The 22,853-nt window shown below is 51.3% G+C and overlaps 1 protein-coding gene across 8 annotated transcripts; it reads left to right on the top strand.

Moving 5' to 3' along the window:
* The first annotated feature begins 228 nt into the window (after positions 1-228).
* Positions 229-22,830, top strand: AHCY (adenosylhomocysteinase). 8 transcript variants are annotated; one of them, XM_077951537.1, is made up of 11 exons: positions 436-550; positions 7,156-7,346; positions 8,592-8,667; positions 10,660-10,809; positions 11,644-11,756; positions 12,239-12,446; positions 12,539-12,626; positions 12,725-12,842; positions 17,161-17,355; positions 21,934-22,072; positions 22,449-22,830. In XM_077951537.1, exons 1-10 carry the CDS (start codon positions 523-525, stop codon positions 22,063-22,065), a joined length of 1,299 nt encoding a protein of 432 aa, XP_077807663.1. In that variant the 5' UTR covers positions 436-522; the 3' UTR covers positions 22,066-22,072; positions 22,449-22,830. The 8 variants fall into 8 exon arrangements, with proteins under 8 accessions (XP_028684171.1, XP_077807663.1, XP_015004661.1 ...); XM_028828338.2 differs by lacking the exon at positions 436-550 and adding an exon at positions 229-332 and having other exon boundaries at positions 21,934-22,830; XM_015149175.3 differs by having other exon boundaries at positions 21,934-22,830.
* The last annotated feature ends 23 nt before the right edge of the window (positions 22,831-22,853 follow it).

The following is a 22,853-nucleotide window of genomic DNA, read 5'->3' as shown; positions in this document are numbered from 1 at the left end:
CTAATTAAAAAAATTTTTTTGTAGAGATGAGGTCTCACTATGTTGCCCAGGCTGGTCTTGAACTCCTGGGCTCAAGCGATCCTCCCGCCTTGGCCTCCCAAAGTGCTGGCTGGGATCACAGGCGTGAGCAACCGCCCCTGGCCTGCAACTTTACTTATAATAATCTGTGTGGTAGGTGTCATTTGGCCCATTTTACCGGAAATTGAGGCTCAGGGAAGTGAACTGGCGTAATTTCAGTTCCGCTGGGTTTTAACACTGAATTAACTGGCTGAACCTGCGAGAGGACGGCCGGGCTGGCTCTCAGGCCTCTCCCAGCGCTCCCTTCCGGACCGGTGAGTGAGACTCCTGCCCCGCCCTGCGCGTTGGGCCCCGCCCCAGCGGCTCATGAATATGCAAGTTGAGGAAGATATTTAAAGGCGCCGGCGCCACGCGTATATCCCTACCAGGCGCCGCCCGCCCAGTGCGTGTCCGTAGACTGAGGCCCAGCCCCCTTCGCCTGTTTCTATCACGAGCGCCTCCAGCATGTCTGACAAACTGCCCTACAAAGTCGGTGAGTTCCAGGACCTGCAGCCGGTTGCTGCCGCTCGGCACCCGCCCGGGGCTTGTTCGTGACGGGGGCTGCAGGGCCGACCCGGGGCGCTCTGGACCCCTGGAATCGCAGGTTCGGCGCGTTTCTGGCCGCGCGCAGCCACCTGGAAGTTGGAGTTCTCGCGCGGCCGTGAGAGGGCCGTTACGGGTGGCCGCGGACTACAAGTCCCAGCATGCCCCACGACGCCGGGGCTGCCGCGCGGGCTGAGAGCCGCAAACGGGCGGCGTGCTCCGTGGGAGAGCACACCTGGCCGCGGCCTGGGACGGCTGGCACCTGCCGGACCCTGCTCAGGGGGCCTACGCCCGGCCTCCTGGGCCTGGACCGGACCCTGTCCAGCTGGGCGGCCCCGACGAGGTTCCACCCCTCTCTGGGCCTCCTACAGGGACGACGAGGGCACTGGTGCCCCGGAAGGTGTATGAAAAGAGGCCTGGAAAGCGAGCCCCAGGCCGGCTCCGGTCCTTTCCCCTGGGACTTTGGGCCAGTTACCCAAACTGTGGGGTCCCCCACCCCGCCAGCAGGGGCAGGCTTGCAGAAGTCTTGAAGAAAATTTGGAGTGGTTAGAAAAATCCTGCTGTCCCACCGATTGAAGTGTGATACAGGGATAGTTAAACATTTACTTAGCGTTTCCTGTGGGATCGGCCCTGCCTTCTAGGTTTATTTTAGTCTTATGGCTCTGTAGGGAAGCTGTTCTTGTTTTATGATGAGAATCCTGAGGCAGAGGTAACTTGCTCTGTCTTACAGCTGGTGGTGATGGAGCAAGATTGGAACGCAGGCCATCTAGACCTCTGAGCGTACCCTTTCACCACTGTGTGCAAGCGAATACACGCGGAACAATCCTAATGAATTTTCAGCAAAAACCAGTTCAGTCTGGCTAGTAGCTTTTAAGTAACTTGGACACTATTAGACCGGGTGTGGTGGCTCACCCCTGTAATCCCAGCACTTTGGGAGGCCCAGGTGGTAGAATCACTTGAGGTCAAGCGTTTGAGACCAGCCTCGCCAACGTGGTGAAACGCTATCTCTACTAAAAACGCAAAAATTAGCCGGGCGTGGTGGCGGGCGCCTTCAATCCCAGCTACTTGGTAGGCTGAGGCAGGAGAATTGTTTGAACTGGGAAACGGAGGTTACAGTGAGCCGAGATTGCACCACCACACTCCAGCCTGGGCAACAGAGCAAGACCCTGTCTCAAAAAAAAAAAAAAAAAAAAGACACTATCAAGTCTGGAGAATGGCATCCACGTTTATGGGACACTTGCTGTATATCTGGTGATTTACATGTGTTTACAGAATAATCTTCATAGAGGTGGACATTATCCCCTGATAGAGCATGAAACTGAGGCCCTTGGGAAGTGACTTGCAAAGATTCAGTTAAAGTAGTTCATCAACTTGCTACCAGAGTAGACTGTCTCCATTGTGTGAATGCTGAAACTGAACCCAGAAAAGTTATGTCAAGGTCACATCAATAGTAGAACTGGAATGGGGGCTTGTCATACTGTGGAGAGATTAGTGGGTCAGGATTGGGGCCATTGGGTTACGTGAGTGGAGATAAAGCTGGTTTTGGGAGAGGGGGAGCTTAGATGGGTGGGAATGGAGGAAGGAGGCCCTGCTGTATGCCAGATCTTGATCATATGGCATTTTCTTTACTTGGGGTGTATAGCAAGCTAGGGATGATTATCCTCACTTTACAGATGAAGAAACTGATGTTTAGAGGGGCTCTTGCTGTTCCTCTTGGGTTGTCCTGGGGACAGGTGTTCCTGTGACTTCTGCAAGTCCTTAGCTCCAGAGATTGGAGCATTTACCCTCTCCTGTGCCCTTGGAGTTGAGGGTCCCACAGAAAACCGTGGGGCTGGCACAGTGTCCTCGAGGGCACCGAAGGAGTTACTTTTAGGTGGAGGGACATGTAGTGGTGGAGGGGTGGAGCTTAGCAGCACAGGGCATAACCCATTGTCCCATACAGCCGGGCCCCTCCCAGGAGGGGCCTTGAGAGGGGCCTCTGCTGCAGCCCTGCCTGACTGCCAGTTCTGGTTCTGCTGTTAATTGGCTATGGAACCTGCAGCAAACTCCTCTCTGGGTTCTTTCCTCCTTAGTAAATGCTGGGACTCAGGCTAGGTTCAGATTTGTGTTGTTTTTCTTTGCCACCCTTGTCATGTGCCAGCCCCTCTCATGGATCTTCTTTCATTCAGTTCTGATGACAGATATGGTCAGTAAACAGTTGCTGACCCCTTCTCTGAGCCAGGTCATGCTGAAGACACAAAGGTGACCCAAGGACAGGAGTGGCACAGATATGCCATTTTATGTGAGCAGATCTGCCACTTGTCTGTCTCCATGGTCACCACCCCAGTTCTGGTCTCTCTCCTTGCAGGTCTCCCGGGATCTCTTGCTCCACAGATCCACGCAGCAGCCAATGGGGTCTTTTCAAAAGATAAAGCTGGTCTTTGAATGCTGGCCCCCTGAAAACTGTAGACTCCCCACTTCACTGGGACTGAAGTCCCAACTCATCTTACCCCTCTATTTGAGTCACCCTGGTGCCCTCTTTGTTCCTCTAGCAGGGATATACTAAGTTATTTCCTGTTTCCAGGTTTTTTTCAGCACCTGCTGTGTGCCAGGTACTGTATTAGGTGCTTGGGAGGAGACTTCCAGGCCGATAACTGCTTGGGTTAAAGCCCTGAGGTGGGAATGAGTGGAGCTTGCCTGAAGTCGGTCAGGAAGACTGTGTTGAGCAGCTAGTGAGGGGGGAAAGTGGAGAGATGGAGGAGGGGCAGGCAGTCATGCAGATGGGGCCCGAAGATTGAGGGAAGCCATTGGAGAATTTGCTTGTTTTGTTTAGTAGAATAATGGAGGTGATGTAACTTACATTTTTAAAAGCCTCCCTCCTCTGGCTACTGTGGGGAGAATGGCATGTTAGAGCATGGGACCAGTGAAGAGGCTGTAGCAGTGTCCAACTGAGAAGTGGCAGTTTATTTCTTTCTTTCTTGTTCTTTATTTTTGGAGACAGAGTCTCCCTCTTTCACCCAGGCTGGAGTGCAGTGGTGCTATTTTGGCTCACTGCAACCTCTGCCTCCCGGGTTCAAGTGATTCTCCTGCCTCAGCCTCCTGAGTAGCTGGGATTATAAGTGCCCGCCACCACGCCCGACTAATTTTTGTATTTTTAGTAGAGATGGGGTTTCACCATGTTGGCCCAGTGGTCTGGAACTCCTGACCTCAAGTGATCCGCCTGCCTCGGCCTCCCAAAGTGCTGGGATTACAGGCTGTGAGCCACCGCGCCCGGCCTGAGAAGTGACACTTTAGATGAAGGTGGTGAGATGCGGTTGGATTGCTTATATATTTCGCTTGTTGAGCCAGAAACATGCGGATTGAGGTGAAAGGGGAAAAGAGGAATCAAATCTTAAGTTTTTGGGCAGAGTTGCTGGTTGAATGGTGGTTTTATTTCCTAAAATGGGAAGATTGGGAGAGTAACGGGTAGTGGGGGCAAGGAGCCACGAGGACTCCAACATGACACGTAATAGATCCAATTGGACATCCAAGTGGAGGTGCCATGGAGGCGGTTGGATCACATTGAATCTCAAGTTCAGGGGAGTAGTTTGGGTTGGAGATAAATACGTGGGAGTCATCCGGGTAGAGAAGGTATGTAAAGCCATAAGACTGGATGAGCTTAATTGGTAAACATTAGAGAACTGGGAGATGATGAAGCCCTGAGGGCCCCCAAACGCTAAAGTCTTAGCTAAAGAGGAACCAGGAAGGTAGGTGGAAAAGCACAGGACAGAGTCGCAGAAGCCAAGTAAAGAAGGGGTTTCAGGAAGGAAGACAAGTAGTTTGTGCGATCTGCGCTGCTGGGAGAAACATGGTCATGGGTAATTTTGCATTAGGTGTGGAGGTCAGGCTGGTCTTGGGATAAAAGAGCAGTTTCAGTGGAGTACGGAAGTCCTTAAGAAGGAGAGGGGATGTGGAATCGGGCTCCATGGAGCAGGGATAGCTCATCTATTTTATTTTATTTTATTTTTTTGACTGAGTCTCACTCTGTCACCCAGGCTGGAGTGCAGTGGCATGATCTTGGCTCATTGTAGCCTCTGCCTCCCAGATTCAAGTGATGCTCCTGCCAGCCTTCTGAGTAGCTGGGATTACAGTCACTCACCACCACACCCGGCTAATTTTTGTATTTTTAGTAGAGACGGTGTTTCACCATGTTGGTCAGGCTGTTCTTGAACTCCTGACCTCAAGTGATCTGCCCACCTTGGCCTCCCAAAGTGCTGAGATTACAGGTGTGAGCCACCACGCCTGGCCAGCTCATCTTTGGTAACAGGAAAGAGTGCCTGGTCTGAAGCTGTAGATGACTGCTATAGGTGACTGGTGGATTCCATAGGGGAAAAGTGGCCTGGTTCTGAATTCATCTCAGTGAATTGGAAGGTGAGATTGTTATTCGATGGGGAAAGGTGTTGGAGGGTTGAGGAGAGTAGAAAATGGGAGTAAATTTACTAGGAAAATGTCATAAGATTGCTGCAATGTGCTATGTGTCTTTTATGGTCTTAACAAATGTGATGTGTTGGCCAGGTGTGGTGGCTCACACCTGTAATCCCAGCACTTTGGGAGGCTGAGGCGGGTGGATCACGAGGTCAGGAGTTCAAGACCAGCCTGGCCAACATGGTGAAACCCCGTGTCCTCTAAAAATACAAAAATTAGCTGGACATAGTGACGCATTCCTGTAATCCTAACTATTGGGGAGGCTGAGGCAGGAGAATTGCTTGAACTGGGACCCTGGAGGTGGAGGTTGCAGTGAGCTGAGATCGTGCCACTGCACCCCAGCCTGGTCTACAGAGCCAGACTATGTCTCAAAAATAAATAAATAAATAATTAAATGTGATGTCTTGGTGTGGTTGTGATTGTCCTCCTGCTGGGTTCAGTGGCTCTGGTGCAGTGGAGGGTCGGGTTTAATTGGGCTGAGAGTTTTGCCAAGTGAGTTGTCAAAGGGAAAGGGGGCAGAAGGGACAGCAGAAATTGGTAGGATGAATTGAATAGAAGTTCTGACCTGACAGGCCACAGCCTTGTTGGAGCTCCCTCCAGAGAAGGAGAAACCCAGAAAGATGAGATGTGGTTAGAGTTGGGTGCTTGAAGTCCAGATTTCCAATGACAGCTATCATTGGTGATGGCCTACCGGGGTAGGAGGGCTGGGGTGGGTGGCTTGAGTTGAGGCACAGCCGGAGTGGTCTCTCATGCAGGAGGCATGTTTCATCTCTGAAATTGTTACAATGCACTGTAGGAAGCTGACTGACTTAGATAGTTTTATTATTAAATTCTTAGATTATTAAATTCTCTACAGCATTCTTTGCCTCCCACTGCCTACCTCTTTGGGTGACTGGCAGGATCTAAGCTTCCCTAAAGATAAAAATCATCAGGAGTCTTAGGCCTGCTGAATCAGATTTTCCAGGAGAGATTTACAAGCATGCCAGAGGAGCATTCCTTATCGGGGAAGTCTGCAAACTTTGACCTAGGGACTGACCTAGGGTATGACCTTGGAAATGGACCAAGTGTGATAGGGGAGAGAGGAGGTTGAAATGGATCAGAGGGAAGAGTATTGAGATAGTGAGTTAGCTTGTAATAATATCCTTCTTTCCTGCCTGAGAATTTGAACAAATTTGAGACATTTTAGGTGGCAGATAGCACCTGAAATATACTTTTTATTACTAATAACCTTGAAGCCAGAGGATGTAGATTAGTATTTTAGGTGGCAGATAGCACCCGAAATACTACCTTTTATTACTAATAACCTGGAAGCCAGAGGATATAGATTAATATGAAATCCAAATGATCTTGCTGACTGAACCCTCAGATACAGTAGTTACCCAGTCAGTTGCAGGCAAGGTAGGCCAGGGTTGGTTGGTCTCTGGAAAAGCAGAGAACACCAGCTTCCTGTAAGTGGGCAGGTGAGTACTTGCTTGCAGAAAGAAGGGAGAGCTAAGCTGAGCACACCATTTATTCCTGTCAGTTTTACTGGTCAGGCAAGCTCACCCCCCCTCCCCTGGGGCAGAGAGGCCAAGAGCATTAGTTATACGGATGAGTTCCTCCAGCTGAAAAGAAACATCAGGAGGGGGGAAGCATTTTCATGTCTAAAAGGAGATCAAGGAACTGTCATATCCAAAGTGTTAGATAGTGTTGATGAGCATTGAATCACCAGCAGTGATGACTGAGAGAGGGCTATGGAGAACCAGAAGCTAACGTCTTTAGGGAGTGAGGAGTGACCTGGAGGTTGATAGGTGTCAGCAGAAAGGCAGGGTAGTGGGAAGTGTCATGTGAGCTGTTTTCAAAGGGGCACTTCTTTATGTTGTAATTTTTGTGTCCCTGTGTGATTAAATGTGTTCTCCCACAAGTCAGAAAGGGGCAGGTAGGCAGGGACCGTGTCTTTCTTGAGTACTCTGGCTTCATAAATACTTGTTGAACGAGTGAGAGAATGCGGTGACAGTGCTAAGCCCTGGTGTGTTGAGTCCACACGTGGATCGGGGTCCACACACAGTGACTGCCCCTCTGGGTTGGTGGGACAAAGGGGCTCACAGAACTCCCACCTATTTCTCCCCGTAGCTGACATCGGACTGGCTGCCTGGGGACGCAAGGCCCTGGACATTGCTGAGAACGAGATGCCGGGCCTGATGCGTATGCGGGAGCAGTACTCGGCCTCCAAGCCACTGAAGGGCGCTCGTATCGCTGGCTGCCTGCACATGACAGTGGAGACGGCCGTCCTCATTGAGACCCTCGTCGCCCTGGGTGCTGAGGTGAGGCCCACAGCTGTATCACCCCAGAGTCCTTGCCCTCCCTGGATTCAGCCAGGGAAGAAGACAACTGTGCCGGGGTGGGGACCTTCCAGGTGTGGAGCCAACCCCGGGCCTGGAGGGGCTCCTCCCTCTCATTGGGTTTCCTCTCTGTTGCCCAGTGCTGCCACACTTTGTGGTGAGTGTTCTGCAGATTTTCTCCCTGGCTGGGAAGGTCACTGTTGGCTACCCCCAAGGCATCCTCCTGATGGATGCTCTGTCAGGAAAAACTCAATGCCCATGTCCTACTTAGTCCTGTAAGGGCCAGCTTGCCTTGGCCCTCCTGGGGTCACAGGCCTACCCTGGACCCATCATGGTTGGCCAGATGATGGCAGCTCTGATTGGTTCAGCCTGGGTCATGTGTGCCAATGAATGACAGCTCTCCTGAGGTCTGAGAGTCAAGAAGCAAGCTGGTTTTGCAAAGCAGGGTAGGACAGTGCAGCCAAAACCCACAGAGGGGCTCAGGGCTCAGTCCTTGGACCTCTTCTTTCTTTTCAGCATTCACTCTTGGCGGTCTGATTTTATAGCTTTAGATACTATTTATCTGGTGATGACTCCCACATTTTTGTACTAGCCTGGACTTCTCCTGGAACTCCAGACTGGCATATCCAGGAGCGAGGGCATTGACGCTACCTGGAAGTCTAGTACTCATCTCAGGCAGAACACTTTCAAACAGACTCAGGATTTTCTGCCCACTCCTCTTCCCGAAGCCTTCCCCACCGGAGTAAATGGAACCTCCACTCCAGCCTTCTGGGTTCTCTCAGTTCAAGAATCTGGGAGTCATCTCCTCCCCACCTTTTCCTCCCCGCTCCCAACCCCTTTTACTCCAACAACTCATCCCTCAGCAAATCCTGTCAGTGCAGCCTTCAGAGTAGACCCAGGATGTGGCAACTACTCATCACCTCCAATGCTGCTGTCATATTTCTTGTCTGGACTCTTCTTCAACAGTTTCTTCAGTTGTCTCCTTGCTGCTGCCCTTTCCCTTCCACACAGCACCAGAGTGAGGTTTTAAAACCTGAGTTGGATCTCACCTCTGCTCTGGCTCCCATCTACCCACCCAGTGTCCCCAGGCTGTGATCCTAGAGCTTGCTGTGCCTAGATCCCAAGCCTGTCCCCACTACCCGAAGAGCTCTCCCTTTTCCTTGCCCAGCGTCCCTTGTGCTTTTGAGCCACTGGTGACCAACAGCCTTGTTTTGATGGCTCTTCTAGGTGCAGTGGTCCAGCTGCAATATCTTCTCCACCCAGGACCATGCGGCAGCTGCCATTGCCAAGGCTGGCATTCCGGGTGAGTCCTGCTTGCAGCTGGGACATGTGGAATTTGTGAAGGGCCTCTGCCTTCTTTGCTTCACTGACTGCTAGAGCAACAGACTTCCTTACATTACAGAAGGGGAGAGGAGTAACGGCCACAAAATCCTAGCCCAGCGACCCATAGGAAAGAGCTGCTTTGTCCCATCATCGTCTCAAATCCTGTGGAAGTTGTTTATTGACCCAAGTCAAGCCGTGTAACCAGGAAGAGCAAGATCTTATGATTGGGAACTAAATGATGAAGCGGAGGGGAAGTTCATTAAAGGAAGGATGTGGATCTCTTTCCAAAGAACTGGGGAGGGCTACGGGGCAGAAAAAGAGGTTCACTGCCTAGGGTATGGCGGTCTAAAGGACTGAGGAAGGACCAAGACTAACGAGAAAGGAGCTTTCACAGGCTGGGCACATGTCTGCTTGGACTTGGGGAGGGGAGTGGTTAGATCTGACGCAGTGATTAAATAGGACATTCACGATTCCTTCTAACCAACCATAGGTGGAGAGGAGGGGGTGGCACAGTCTCCTTCACAGACTGACCAGGGCTGAATGGGCATGGCACCCATTCCTCAGCCTTGACTGGGCACCATCCTTTCTTCTGGGAAAGGCCTTGTGGCCTTGTTTTCTTTCTTTTTTTTTTTTTTTTTTTCTTTTCTTTTCTCTCTCTCTTTTTTTTTTTTTTTTTTTTTGAGACGGAGTCTCACTGTCACCCAGGCTGGAGTGCAGTGGTGCGATCTGGGCTCACTGCAAGCTCCGCCTCCCGGGCTTACGCCATTCTCCTGCCTCAGCCTCCGGAGTAGCGGGGACTACAGACGCCTGCCACCACGCCTGGCTAATTTTTTGTATGTTTAGTAGAGACGGGGTTTCACCATGTTAGTGAGGATGGTCTCAATCTCCTGACCTCGTGATCCACCCACCTTGGCCTCTCAAAGTGCTAGGATTCGCAGCGTGAGCCACCATGCCCGGCCTGTTTTCTCTTTTCTTTTCTCTGTTCTCTCTTTTCTCTCTTCTCTCTTCTCTTTTTCTCTGAGAACGGAGTCTTGCCCTGTTGCCCAGACTAGAGCGCAGTGGTGCGATCTACTGCAATTCTTAAGACCATTGTCTGCTCCAGTTGTGGGTAGGAGCAGCTGGCTCTGCTTGGCCAGCATCCTTTGCTCACAAGAGGATCCTGGGAACCCCACACCTGTGCCCTAGTCATGCCACATGGGAGGAGGAGGAGTGTGGGCTGGTGGTCAGTAACCCTTAGTTCTGGTATCTATTCTGAATTTCATGTAGAGTGACCCAAGTGCATCTTAGCCCCTCTATGGGCATCTGTAAGTAATGATAATGGTCATGGCTGCCTCACAGGGTTTCTATGAGGAAGAATGAGATAGGGTATGGAGGATTTAGAGTCATGTCTGGCAGAAAGCAAGTACCCCATACATGGTATCTGCTCGTAGTCATTTTTTGGCCAGACTTTGCCTGAGACTCTCCTGCACAGAGGCTGCTGGTGCTCCAGTCCTTTCAGTGCAGAGCAAACCCTGGATCCTGCCTTGTAGATCCTGCTGAGGGGGAGGCATTGTGGGGCATCGAGCTCTGGTCACTTAGAGTTGATGCCTCAGTCCTTGGGGCCCAGGCAGAAGGGGATGGGAAAGGAAATAATTATTTCCTGATATTTATATCTGCGGGGCTGTACATGGCTTCTGTCTCACTTAGTCCATACTATTTATTATGAGCCCTGTTTACAGAGGAGAAGACTGAGGCTTAGAGGAGTGAAGTGATTTGCCCAAGGTCACACAGCTGGCAAGTGGCTGAGCCGGGATTTGAACCCAGATCTATGTGGCTCCAAGTTGTGTTCTTACCACTGCTGAGTCTTCAGAGGGGCTGGAGGTGGCTGGGGATGGAAATTGGGAAGGAGGTAGTTTTGGCTCTGCCAGGGTTATTCCCTGGAGCAAGTACTGGTTGGGGAAGTCCAGGCCCTGATGTGCCACTCACCCTCCAGTGTATGCCTGGAAGGGCGAAACGGACGAGGAGTACCTGTGGTGCATTGAGCAGACGCTGTACTTCAAGGACGGGCCCCTCAACATGATTCTGGATGACGGGGGCGACCTCACCAACCTCATCCACACCAAGTACCCGCAGCTCCTGTCAGGTTAGCAGGGCGGGGCAGGGGGGCTGGGTGTTGGCGGCCTGGGTGGGGCCTGCTTGCCCACATGATGGCCGCAGGCCTGGCAGGACTCCCATCGCCTCAAGCAGCAGGATCTGGAAGATGGGAGGATGGCAGGCTCTGGCATTCATACCGGGGCCTCCTGACTTCTGAGGGTGTGAGGCTAGGGCAGCTGAGCCATTGACCGAAGGGCAGGCACAGGGCCATGGCTGGGAATAGCTGGGAGGGAGCCAGCTTTGTTCAAAGTAGGCACAGGGAGTGCGGAGAGTGCAGAGGCCCTGAGGCAGGAATGGCTGGAGTGTTCAGGAAACAGAAAAGAGGCCCACAGGATAGCAGTGAGCAAAGGGAACCTTCGCTGGGGGGTATGGTGTGAACTTTGGTGAAGGCCAGATGTGTTAAGGCCTAATAGGCCAGTAGAAAAGTGTTTGACCTGATTCTCAGAGCAAGGGAAAATAACTGGAGGGCATTGAGAAGATTTCTCTGAGAAGATACATGTTAGAAATGGCTGCTGCATGGAGGATGGGTTGTGGTAGGGAGACTGGCAAGAAGTGACAGGGTCAGGGACTAGGGCAGTGGCAGTGAGAAAAGAGAAGCTGGGAGTTGCTGGGAGGCACAGTCACTAGGCCTGGTGGTGGCTTCCCGGTAGGAGGGCATCAGGGACTCCTCCCTCACGCTGGTCTGTGTGATTAGGGGGGCCTGTGGGATCAGTCACAGAGGTGGGAACCCAGAAAGAGGAATGGCTTTAGGGGGCAAAGATGAAGAATTTACGTGAGCACAGGTGTGGCATCTCTGAGGCTTGTCTTGTCCTCTTTTGTTTAGGCATCCGAGGCATCTCTGAGGAGACAACGACTGGGGTCCACAACCTCTACAAGATGATGGCCAATGGGATCCTCAAGGTGCCTGCCATCAATGTCAATGACTCCGTCACCAAGGTGAGCTGAGGGGCAGTGACAGCTCCTGCTGCAGTGGCTGCAGCTCAGGGCGAGGCCTCTGAAGAAGAGTGCCCAGGAAGGCTGAGGCTGGGGACATGGAGCCCTCATTTGAGGGGGCAAAAGCGGTTATAGACCAAGGCTAATGAGTGCATTTAAAAGGGATCTCAGAGCTGGGCGTCAGGAACTTTATGGCTTTGGGAAGAAGAGCTTTCAAGTTAAGCAAGGTCTTTGACCGGGCAATCTCTCCTAGTAACTGATGCCTAGGAAGGCTCCACACCAGCAGGGAAAGATTAGACAGAAGCTCTTGGAGCCGATTGGGTTGAAGGGCGTGTGGAGGCATTGGCTGCTGGAGGGGTTCAGCCCAGGCTGGGATGCTTGGTGGGCCCACGACACCTGGGCTCTTCAGAATACCGTGAGGCCATGTGGTCCTGGCCCTAGGGCCTTGCCCGCCCCCATTGTCTCCTTACCCCCTCTCCTTTCAGAGCAAGTTTGACAACCTCTATGGCTGCCGGGAGTCCCTCATAGATGGCATCAAGCGGGCCACAGATGTGATGATTGCCGGCAAGGTAGCGGTGGTAGCAGGCTATGGCGATGTGGGCAAGGGCTGTGCCCAGGCCCTGCGGGGTTTCGGGGCCCGTGTCATCATCACTGAGATTGACCCCATCAATGCACTGCAGGCTGCCATGGAAGGTAGGATAGGGCAAGGGTTGGTAGTCAGCCACTGGGGCCAGAGGGAGGGGCAAGGCCACCATAGATGACCCACAGCCACTGTCTCTGCACAGGCTATGAGGTGACCACCATGGATGAGGCCTGTCAGGAGGGCAACATCTTTGTCACCACCACAGGCTGTGTTGACATCATCCTTGGCCGGTAGGTGCTATGGGGGTCCTGGGGAGTGAGGGAGGAGGGCAGGGTTGGGACAGCTCTCTGTCCCTGACAATCTCCCATGGTCTTGGGCTGTCTGACAGGCACTTTGAGCAGATGAAGGATGATGCCATTGTGTGTAACATTGGACACTTTGACGTGGAGATCGATGTCAAGTGGCTCAATGAGAACGCCGTGGAGAAGGTGAACATCAAGCCGCAGGTGAGAAGCTCCTGCCCTGCCAGCGGGCTGGGCAGATGGGAGTGCAGAGGAGTGCTGGCTGCCAGGGAGGGGAGTTGAGGAGATGGTGGCAACCTGTGCAGGGGCATGGGGAGAAGAGGGCCTAGCATCAGAGCCAGCCGGAGATGGCAACCTTATCCTGAGGGCAGCCGGCATTCCTGAAGGTATCAGGCAGGTGAGCTGTATATGGCGAGCCTGTAGTTTTAGAAAGATCACTCTAGCTACTATGTGCAGAATAAAAGCAACCATGGCAGGTGGTGGGGAGGGAGGCTTTCAGAGGAGGCTCATAGAATCCCTGCAGGGGATGATGGCCGCCTCGGCTAGGGGAGTGCTGGGGATGGATGGACAGCATGTAGGGACAGGATGAAGGCAGAGTCACAAATGACACAGCTTTGGCCAGGCACGGTGGCTCACACCTATAATCCCAGCACTTTGGAAGGCCGAAATGGGCAGATTACCTGAGGCCAGGAGTTCGAGACTATCCTGACCAGCATGGTTAAAACTCCATCTCTACTAAAAATACAAAAAAATTAGCTGGGCCGGGCGTGGTGACTCACGCCTGTTATCCCAGCACTTTGGGAGGCCGAGGCGGTCAGTTCACCTGAGGTCAGGAGTTTGAGACCAGCCTGACCAACATGATGAAACCCCATCTCTACTAAAAATACAAAAATTAGCAGGGTGTAGTGGCATGCGCCTGTAATCCCAGCTACTCAGGAGGCTGAAACAGGAGAATTGTTTGAACCCAGGAGGTGGAGGTTGCAATGAGCCGAGATTGCGCCATTGCACTCCAGCCTGGGCAATAAGAGTGAAACTCCATCTCGAAAAAAAAAAAAGGTGGGGGCCGGGCATGGTGGCTCACGCCTGTAATCCCAGCACTTTGGGAGGCTGAGAGGGGCAAATCATGAGGACAGGAGTTTGAGACCAGTCTGGCCAACATAGTGAAACCCCATCTCTACTAAAAATACAAAAAATTAGCCGGGTGTGGTGGTGTGTGCCTGTAATCCCAGCTACTTGGGAGGCTGAGGCAGGAGAATCATGTGAACCCGGGAGGCGGAGGTTGCAGTGAGCCGAGATCCTGCCATTGCATTCCAGCCTGGGTGATAGTGTGAGACTGTCTCAAAAAAAAAAAAGAAAAAAAATTAGCTGGGCATGCTGGTGGGTGCCTGTAATCCCAGCTACTTGGGAGGCTGAGACACGAGAATCTTTTAAACCTGGTAGGCGGAGGTTGCAGTGAGCCGAGATTGCGCCACTGCACTCTAGCCTGGGCAACAGAGCGAGACTCCATCTCAAAAAAACAAACAGATAAAAACAACAAAAAGGGACACAGCTTGAACTGCTGTGTGAGGAGCAGGCCCATGTACTGAGCTGGGAAAGAACAGGTTTGCATTAAGCATTGGGGCACTGAAACTGGAAGATGAGTTCTTGTGGGGGGTGTGAAGTTTTACTTGAGTTGCAATTATTATGGGTTTATTTTTTATCTGATTATAAAAGTAGTATGTTTCTGGAAGACATTTTGGCTTTGGATCTCAAGAGCTTTAAAGTTAAGCAACCTCTTTGGGCAATCTCTCCTGTAATTGGTCCTTAGGAGATAATTAAGTATGTGTATAGAGATGTTCATCTTTTTTTTTTTTTTTTTTTTTTGAGACGGAGTCTCACGCTGTTGCCCAGGCTGGAGTGCAGTGGCGCGATCTCGGCTCACTGCAAGCTCCGCCTCCCGGGTTCCCGCCATTCTCCTGCCTCAGCCTCCTGAGTGGCTGGGACTACAGGCGCCCGCCACCGCGCCCGGCTAATTTTTTGTATTTTTAGTAGAGACGGGGTTTCACTGTGGTCTCGATCTCCTGACCTTGTGATCCGCCCACCTCGGCCTCCCAAAGTGCTGGGATTACAGGCTTGAGCCACCGCGCCCGGCCTTTTTTTTTTTTTTTTTTTTTTGAGACGGGCTTGCTCTGTTACTGAAGCTAGAGGGCAATGGCACGATCATGGCTCACTGCAGCCTTGACCTCCTGGGCTGAAGGAGCTGATCCTCCTGCCTCAGTCTCCCAAGTACCTGGGACTACACGTGTGCACTACTACACCTGGCCAATTTTTTGTAGAGATGAGGTCAGGCTGGTCTCAAACTCCTGAGCTTGTTATCTCCCAAAGTGCTGAGATGACAGGTATGAGCTGCTGCACCAGGCCCATCACATTTTTTAAAGGGAGAAGAGCCCATTTAATGTGAGGTCTTTGAGTTGGTGCTGTGCCGTGTTTGAGATATGATACGGAAGATACAGACACAGAGTTGGCCAAAGCCCTGACACCCACCCAGTCATAGCCACACCAGAAGCCCAAGTCCCAGAGAGGCAGACAGGCAGCTCTGTGAACCCACATCCCCTGCACTGCTCCCCTTGGGTGCTCTGCTCCTGCGTGGGAGTTCTCCTTGGCTAGGTCCTGCGCTAGTCTAGGGTGTCAGTTCCCAGCTAGGCAGAGGGCACCTCCATCTCTGCCTAGAAGGCCTGGCACTCATCACAGTGTGGGGGTGGCCAGGGCATGCTTCTGTGGCAGCCACACCCCTGACAGCCAGCCAGACCTCCTTCTGCAAAGGCATCACAGGTGAAACCTGCTACACTGGGGTGATGGGCACCTTTCTGCCAAGCTGCCCTCCAAAGCTGGACTCTATGCCCACCCTCGACATCCTTGACAGTCTTGCCAGCCTTCTGCCCAACCTTATCTCTTGTCCATCCTCTCAAGGGCCTCTGTACTCAGGCCGTATTTGACCACTCCCTGAATACCCACTGCAGCTCCTACTTCTGCTCATCTGTCCAGACAGCTCTGTTTGTTTGGAACAGAACACATGCCCTTCTCCTTGTTCATCTTCTCAGCCCAGCTCAAGAGACCCCTTTCCGGCCAGGTGTGGTGGTTCACGCCTGTAATTCCAGCACTTTGGGAGGCCGAGGCAGGCGGATCACTTGAGGTCAGGAGTTTGAGACCAGCCTGGCCAACATGGTCAAACCCTGTCTCTACTAAAAATACAAAAAATTATGTGGGCATGGTGGGTCATGCCTGTAGTCCCAGCTAGTCTGGAGGCTGAGGCAAGAGAATCACTTGAACCCAGGAGGTAGAGGTTGCGGTGAGCAGAGATCATGCCACTGTACTCCAGCCTGGATGACAGAGTGAGACTCCATCTCAGAAAAAAAAAAAAAAAATTATAAAAAAGGGACCCCCTTCCTGGCCAGCTCCTCAGGCAGAGGCAGTGCCCACACTCTTAGTACAGACCCCTAGTGCAGCATCCATCACTGGCTTTGGTCTCTGACCCCACTGTTGTACCAGGAGTGTAGAGTCCAGGTTGATGTGTCCCTGCAAGGGACTTAGATGGGTATCAGTGAGTGCTTATTGATTGAAGCATCCATCAATGCTTGATGGGCATCAGAGACCTTTCCTTGGACCAGCACTAGGCCTCTGGAGCAGCTGGGAAACCTGGGCTTTGGGGAAATGTTTGGGAGGCCACCTGAGGGTGGAGGGATGGCAAGGGAAGAGCTGAGAGTGGGGAAAAAGCAAGTTTGTGTGTTCAGACAGCTGGGACAGACAGAGGACTGGGGCACTGAGGCTGGGGATTTCCATGTCACGTTCACTCACAAAACCAGGAGTTCTCAACCTTGGCAGTCACCTGGGAGCCACACTATGGGCCACACGAATAGGAGTCTCTGGGAATGAGGCCAGGGTATCCTCATTTTTTAAAGCTTCTGAGGTGATTCCGATGTGAGTGCCATGGCATTCAGCTTTTAGTAAGCTGCATTCAAAACTATTTCATGGTTATTGAGAACATGGGATCTGTCCTCAGACCATCCAGACTCAAATTGCAGCCTCCTCTTAGTGTGTGGCTCTGGACAAGTGACCTAACCCTTGTAAACTTCAGTTTCTAAATCTGAAATGGGGATGACAGCAGTACTGAAATTGCAGGGTTGTTTCTGGGATGAAATGTGGTAGTTACCTGTAAAGGACTTAGGACAGGGCACATGACAGTGATCATAACAATAACATTAGCAGCTGCTTACTGAGTGCCTTGTATGCGCCAAGCAAGTGTGAGCATATGAAGTTCTCACAGCAGAACTGTGCGGTCTGCAGCTTAGCATTTCTTCATAAATATCGGCTAATATATTTGTGCCAGGCCATGTGCTGGAGGTTGTTTTGGGGCAGTTCGGGAATGCCTCATGGGCACTGTTGGAGGCAGGGAGACCTGCCAGACCAGAGGGTGGGCTGTGGCAGGGGTGGGCTGTGGGAGCGGGGCTCTGCGTGCCCTCACTGTTGCCCTGCCTGTGTGTAGGTGGACCGGTACCGGCTGAAGAATGGGCGCCGCATCATCCTGCTGGCTGAGGGTCGGCTGGTCAACCTGGGTTGTGCCATGGGCCACCCCAGCTTCGTGATGAGTAACTCCTTCACCAACCAGGTGATGGCACAGATCGAGCTGTGGACCCATCCAGACAAGTACCCCGTTGGGGTTCACTTCCTGCCCAAGAAGGTGGGTTTGTTCTTCTATCTGAAGCCAAGGGTCACTCCCGGGATCCCCACACAGGGCTTGCCAGAGTTTATAAAGTGCTTGTCTGTCTGCCCTCTTAGAGGCCCTCATGGGGTCCTCTACAGTGCAGAAGTCATTCTCCCCATTGACAGAAGAAATTGAGGCCCACAGTGGGGAGTGACTCCCTGGAGCACAGCAGAGCAGCAGGAGCAGGTGGTGAGAAGAGCCTGGGCCTTGGAGCGGGACACACCCCAGTTTGAATCTTAGCCCCACCACTTAGAGGCTGTGTAATCTAGGCAAATTCTTTCATTTCTCTGTGTCTTCGTCTTCTCATCTGTGAAATGAAGGTAATAGCACCCCCCTTCAGGATTGTGAGGATTTCCTGAGATCAGGGTCATGAATCCACACACCCACAGGTACTGGGCAGGTGAATGAGTGACGCTGGCTGAGTAAGGACTGGAAGAGCTGAAGGGGTAAAGGGCTGGTTGCCACCAAGGAATCCAGGTCCATCTGATCCGGGCTTTTGACCTTTCAGGAGAGCCAGAGATACCAAGATCTCTATATGAAATGATTTTCAAATACAGGCAACTCATAATTTTATTTTTATTTTTTTGAGATAGAGTCTCACTCTGTTGCCCAGGCTAGAGTGCAGTGACGTGATCTTGGCTTACTGCAACTTCCACCTGCCAGGTTCAAGCAATCCTCCCACCTCAGCCTCTCGTAGCTAGGATTATAGGCACGTGCTACCACACCTGGCTAATTTTTTTGTATTTTTATTAGAGATGGGGTTTTGCCATATTGGCCAGGCTGGTCTTGAACTCCTGACTTCAAGTAATCCACCCACCTCAGCCACTGCACCTGGCCTCATTATAATTTAAAAAATAACTGGGCGGGTTAACTTGGATGTGTGTATAAACTGAGTGCAGTCTGTAGGCTGCATGTCTGTGGCCTTGTAATAAGATGATACATCCCTGGCTGGGCGCGGTGGCTCACACCTGTAATCCCAGCACTTTGGGAGGCCGAGGTGGGCAGATCATTTGAGGTCAGGAGTTGGAAACTGGCCTGGCCAACCTGGTGAAACGATGTCTCTATTAAAAATAAAAAAAATGAGCCTGGCGTGGTGGTGCACGCCTGTAATCCCAGCTATTCGGGAGACTGAGGCAAGAGAATCGCTTGAACCCAGGAGGTGGAGGTTGCAGTGAGACAAGATCGTGCCACTGCACTCCAGCCTGGCGACAGAGTGAGACCCTGTCTCAAAAAAAAAAAAACGATACATCCCTAAACATGGCATCTCACTATGGCTCTGTGTTCTGCGTAACCATGATGATGAAGTCCTCTGACATGAAATCCAGTGCTCACCCTAACACCCCACGCAGTCTTCCCTTCCCTGGAGTCAGGACAGATGTTTTAGTCCTGGCTCTTCTTGGCAGTATTACAGGTGAACTTTGCTTTGTCCCTTACCCTGTCCGATCCTCGGTCTCTGTATGAGCTAAACGGTAAGAGTAGCTCTTGCTCTTCCAGCCTTTGGCTGCTGGAGAAGCTGTGATGGGGTCTATATACCATCCCTTCCTCCTTTGAAAGGCTGGTTCTGTCAACTGAGGAAGATGCAGGAAGAGGCCTGGGGCATCTGCCTCCAGGGCCAGCCAACAACTAATCTCCCTGGAGCAATGTCTTGCTGGACCAAACTTTTTACCCACAAGGACCTCAAGGCATACCTTGTTCTGTGCAACTGGTTGTGGGGTTGAAAGATTCTCACTTGGGCCGGGCGCGGTGGCTCAAGCCTATAATCCCAGCACTTTGGGAGGCCGAGACGGGCAGATCACGAGGTCAGGAGATCGAGACCATCCTGGCTAACACGGTGAAACCCCATCTCTACTAAAAAAATACAAAAAAAAAACTAGCCGGGCGAGGTGGCGGGCGCCTGTAGTCCCAGCTACTCCGGAGGCTGAGGCAGGAGAATGGTGTGAACCCGGGAGGCGGAGCTTGCAGTGAGCTGAGATCTGGCCACTGCACTCCAGCCTGGGCGACAGAGCGAGACTCCGTCTGAAAAAAAAAAAAAAAAAAAGAAAGATTCTCACTTGATCCCTATCTGATCCCACCTGGGAGAAATATGGCTGTGAGTTTGGTGAGGAATTGGTCAGGCCTTTGAAATGAGGCCAGGGTTGGAAGTGAAAAAGGCAAAGCTCTCACCTCCTGCCTCAGCACCTGGCCCTGTGCTTACCACTTTTCTTCATCATTGCTAACATGTGGCTTGGGGACAGGACACTCTTGGCATCATGCCTCACATGCTGTATGTAGGCAAGGGACTAGGTACCTTGGCCAACAAATGACAGAGAAGGCAGCCACCATTTATTAAGTCACCTACTTGCACTAATGACTCTGAGTAGCACTGATCTTTGTAACAGCCTTGAGAGATGAGTGATCCATCCTGTGAATGGGGAAACTAAGGTGTAGAGATTGACTTGCTCTCACAGATGTTAAGTATTGGGCCAGGAATAGAACCTAGCTCTGTCTGTCCAAGGTGTTGACCTTATGACATGACACATACCTTCTGGTTCAGGGTGCTGGGAGAAGGAAAAGTTCTGGGCTAGTCCAGGCCGAGCAGAAGGTTGATTTCAATGTGTACTATGGGGGTTGGAGGCCGTCGTTCTACCTCTGGAACTGATGTGGACTCAGTTCTAGGCTGGGCCCTGGTCCTAATGTTGTCTGCCTCTCAACTGAGCATATCACTTGCAGGCTTGTTGCTTCATCTGAAGATACAAGGATAAACCCCACCCATCCTACTTCTTAAGGGTGTTTGGGAGGCTCTAATGAAACAGTAGATGTGAAACCACTTGGGAATATAAAAGCTATGGGCTGAGCTGTGGTCAAAGGCTGCCATGCCATCATGGGACAGGACAGGGTCCCTCAGCGGTAGGGAGAGGCCTCCCTCATGAGAGAGTTAGAGGCTTGCTTGTATTTAACTCTTGCCTCTGCCCTCAGTTTCTGCATAATCTCTTCAGAGCTGCTCTGGAGGCCATAAGCTGGGATGCTTGAGACACATTTTGGGGCTTTGAAGCCAGATAGACCTGGGTTCAAATCCTAGCTCTGTCATTCACTAGCTTGGTGACTGTGGACAAGTCATTTCACCTTTCTGAACCTTGATTTCCTCATTTTATAAAAGGAGGATGGCAGTGGATTAGAATCCTTTTGGTCACAAGTGATAGAAACACTGTTCAAACCAGTGTATCAGTTATCTATTGCTGCATAACAATCTAACCCCCAGACTTACTGGCTTCAAATAATAAATATTTATTATCTCAGTTTCTGTGGGTCAAGAATTTGAGATCAGCTTAGCTGGCTGCTTCTGACTCAGGCTCTTTCATGAGGTTGCAGTCCAGATTTTCTGCCAGGGCTGCAATCATCTGAAGGTTTGACTGGGTCTGGAAGTTCCTCTTCACATCGCTGTTGACAGGAGGTCTCAATTCCTCATGCATGGGCCTCTCCAGAGGGCTGCTTTTGCATCCTCAGGACATGGCTTCTGGCTTCCTCCAGAGTAAGTCATCCAGAGGAGAGGAAGGATGAAGCCACAGGGTCTCTATGAACTTGTATCCAAAGTCACACACCATCACTTCTGCTTTCTTCTATTCATTAGAAATGAATCACTCGGTGGGGTGGGGGGAGGTGGTGGGGATTAGGCTCTAACTCTTAAAGAAGTACCAAAGAATTTATAGATATATTTTAATCAAAAAAGGAACCAGTTTAATCCAAAAAAGAACTTTATTCTCGGATCTGCCAGGCACGGTGGCTCACGCTTGTAATCCCAGCACTTTGGGAGGCTGAGGCGGGCAGATCACCTGAGGTCAGGAGTTCGAGAACGGCCTGATCAACATGGTGAAACCCCATCTCTACTGAAAACAGAAAATTAGCTAGGCATGGTGGTGCATGCCTATAATCCCAGCTCCTCGGGAGGCTAAGGCAGGAGAATCAGTTGAACCTGGGATGTGGAAGTTGCAGTGAGCCGAGATTGTGCCACTGCACTTTCGGCCTGGGCATCTGAATGAGACTCTGTCTCAAAAAAAAAAAAAGAACTTTATTCTCAGATCCAAACACTGGAAACCTAGGATTCAGTGTCATCATCGCTCTGTCTTTCTGTCTCTCAGATCTGTCTTCATTTCACTTGTAAAACAGACTTGCAACTGGTGAGCTGAGACTGATAAATACCTTTCCCTGTTTAGGAATCCCAGTGGGACTGGAGCACCTTGTCTCTGCCTATCATGGAAAATATGTCCTGTGCATAGATCAATTCCAGAGAAGTGTTTTGGTTAGCTGCTTGAGTTGAAGAATGAGGAAGGGGATGTGATTGATGGTCCTGTCAGGGCTACATGGAGGGGACGGTGTGTCATGGTTCCCTTTTGAGGGGGGCTAGGCAGCCAAAACAACACATTAACTGAGGCTGGATGTGAGGATAGAAAGAGTTAACATGAGTGCCACACATGGCAGATACCCCAACAGAACACTTCTGCCTCTATTGGCAGCCAGATACATGTAGGGATCCCAGAGCATGGCACTGATTGCCAGTCTTTCTTTGTTTCTCCCCAGCTGGATGAGGCAGTGGCTGAAGCCCACCTGGGCAAGCTGAATGTGAAGTTGACCAAGCTGACTGAGAAGCAAGCCCAGTACCTGGGCATGTCCCGTGATGGCCCCTTCAAGCCGGATCACTACCGCTACTGAGAGCCAGGTCTGCGCTTCACCCTCCAGCTGCTGTCCTTGCCCAGGCCCCGCCTCTCCTCCCTAAGAGCTAATGGCACCAACTTTGTGACTGGTTTGTCAGTGTCCCCCATCGACTCTCTGGGGCCGATCGCTCAGTTTTTGGCCTCTGCTGCAGCCATCATACTGTTCCAAATGTGGCAGCAGGAACAGAGGCCTCTCCTCAAGCCTCAGTCATGATGGAGGTCCCAGCCACAGGGAACTATGAACTCAGTGGTCTTGGAACAGCGCACTAAGTCAGTCCTTCCTTAACCTCGAAGTCAGTAGTGGAGTCACAAAACCCATGTGTTTTGCCATCTAGGCCTACACCTGGTCTGTGGACTTATACCTGTGTGCTTGGTTTACAGATCCAGTGGTTCCTCAGCCCACGACAGATGAGAAGGGGGTATATTGAAGGGCAAAGAGGAACTGTTGTTTGAATTTTCCTGAGAGTCTGGCTTAGTGCTGGGTCTTAAACCTCATAACAATGAGGTTAGTACTTTTAGTCCCTGTTTTACAGGGGTTAGAATAGACTGGTAAGGGGCAACTGAGAAAGAATAGAGAAGTGACAGCCAGAGGTTGAGAGGGGCCAGAAAAACACGAATGAATGCAGGCAGATTTCGTGAAATCTGCCACCACTTTATAACTAGATGGTTCCTATCACAACCCTGGGTCAAAAAGAGAATAATTTGACCTATAATGTTAAAAGAAAGCAGGAAGGTGGGTAAATAAAAATCTTGGTGTCTAAAAGAATTTTGAGCCTTTATTTTATA

This window comes from Macaca mulatta, chromosome 10, assembly GCF_049350105.2.
Source record: "Macaca mulatta isolate MMU2019108-1 chromosome 10, T2T-MMU8v2.0, whole genome shotgun sequence".
NCBI classification, from domain to species: Eukaryota; Metazoa; Chordata; class Mammalia; order Primates; family Cercopithecidae; genus Macaca; species Macaca mulatta.
This window is presented reverse-complemented; position numbering and strand designations above follow the sequence as displayed.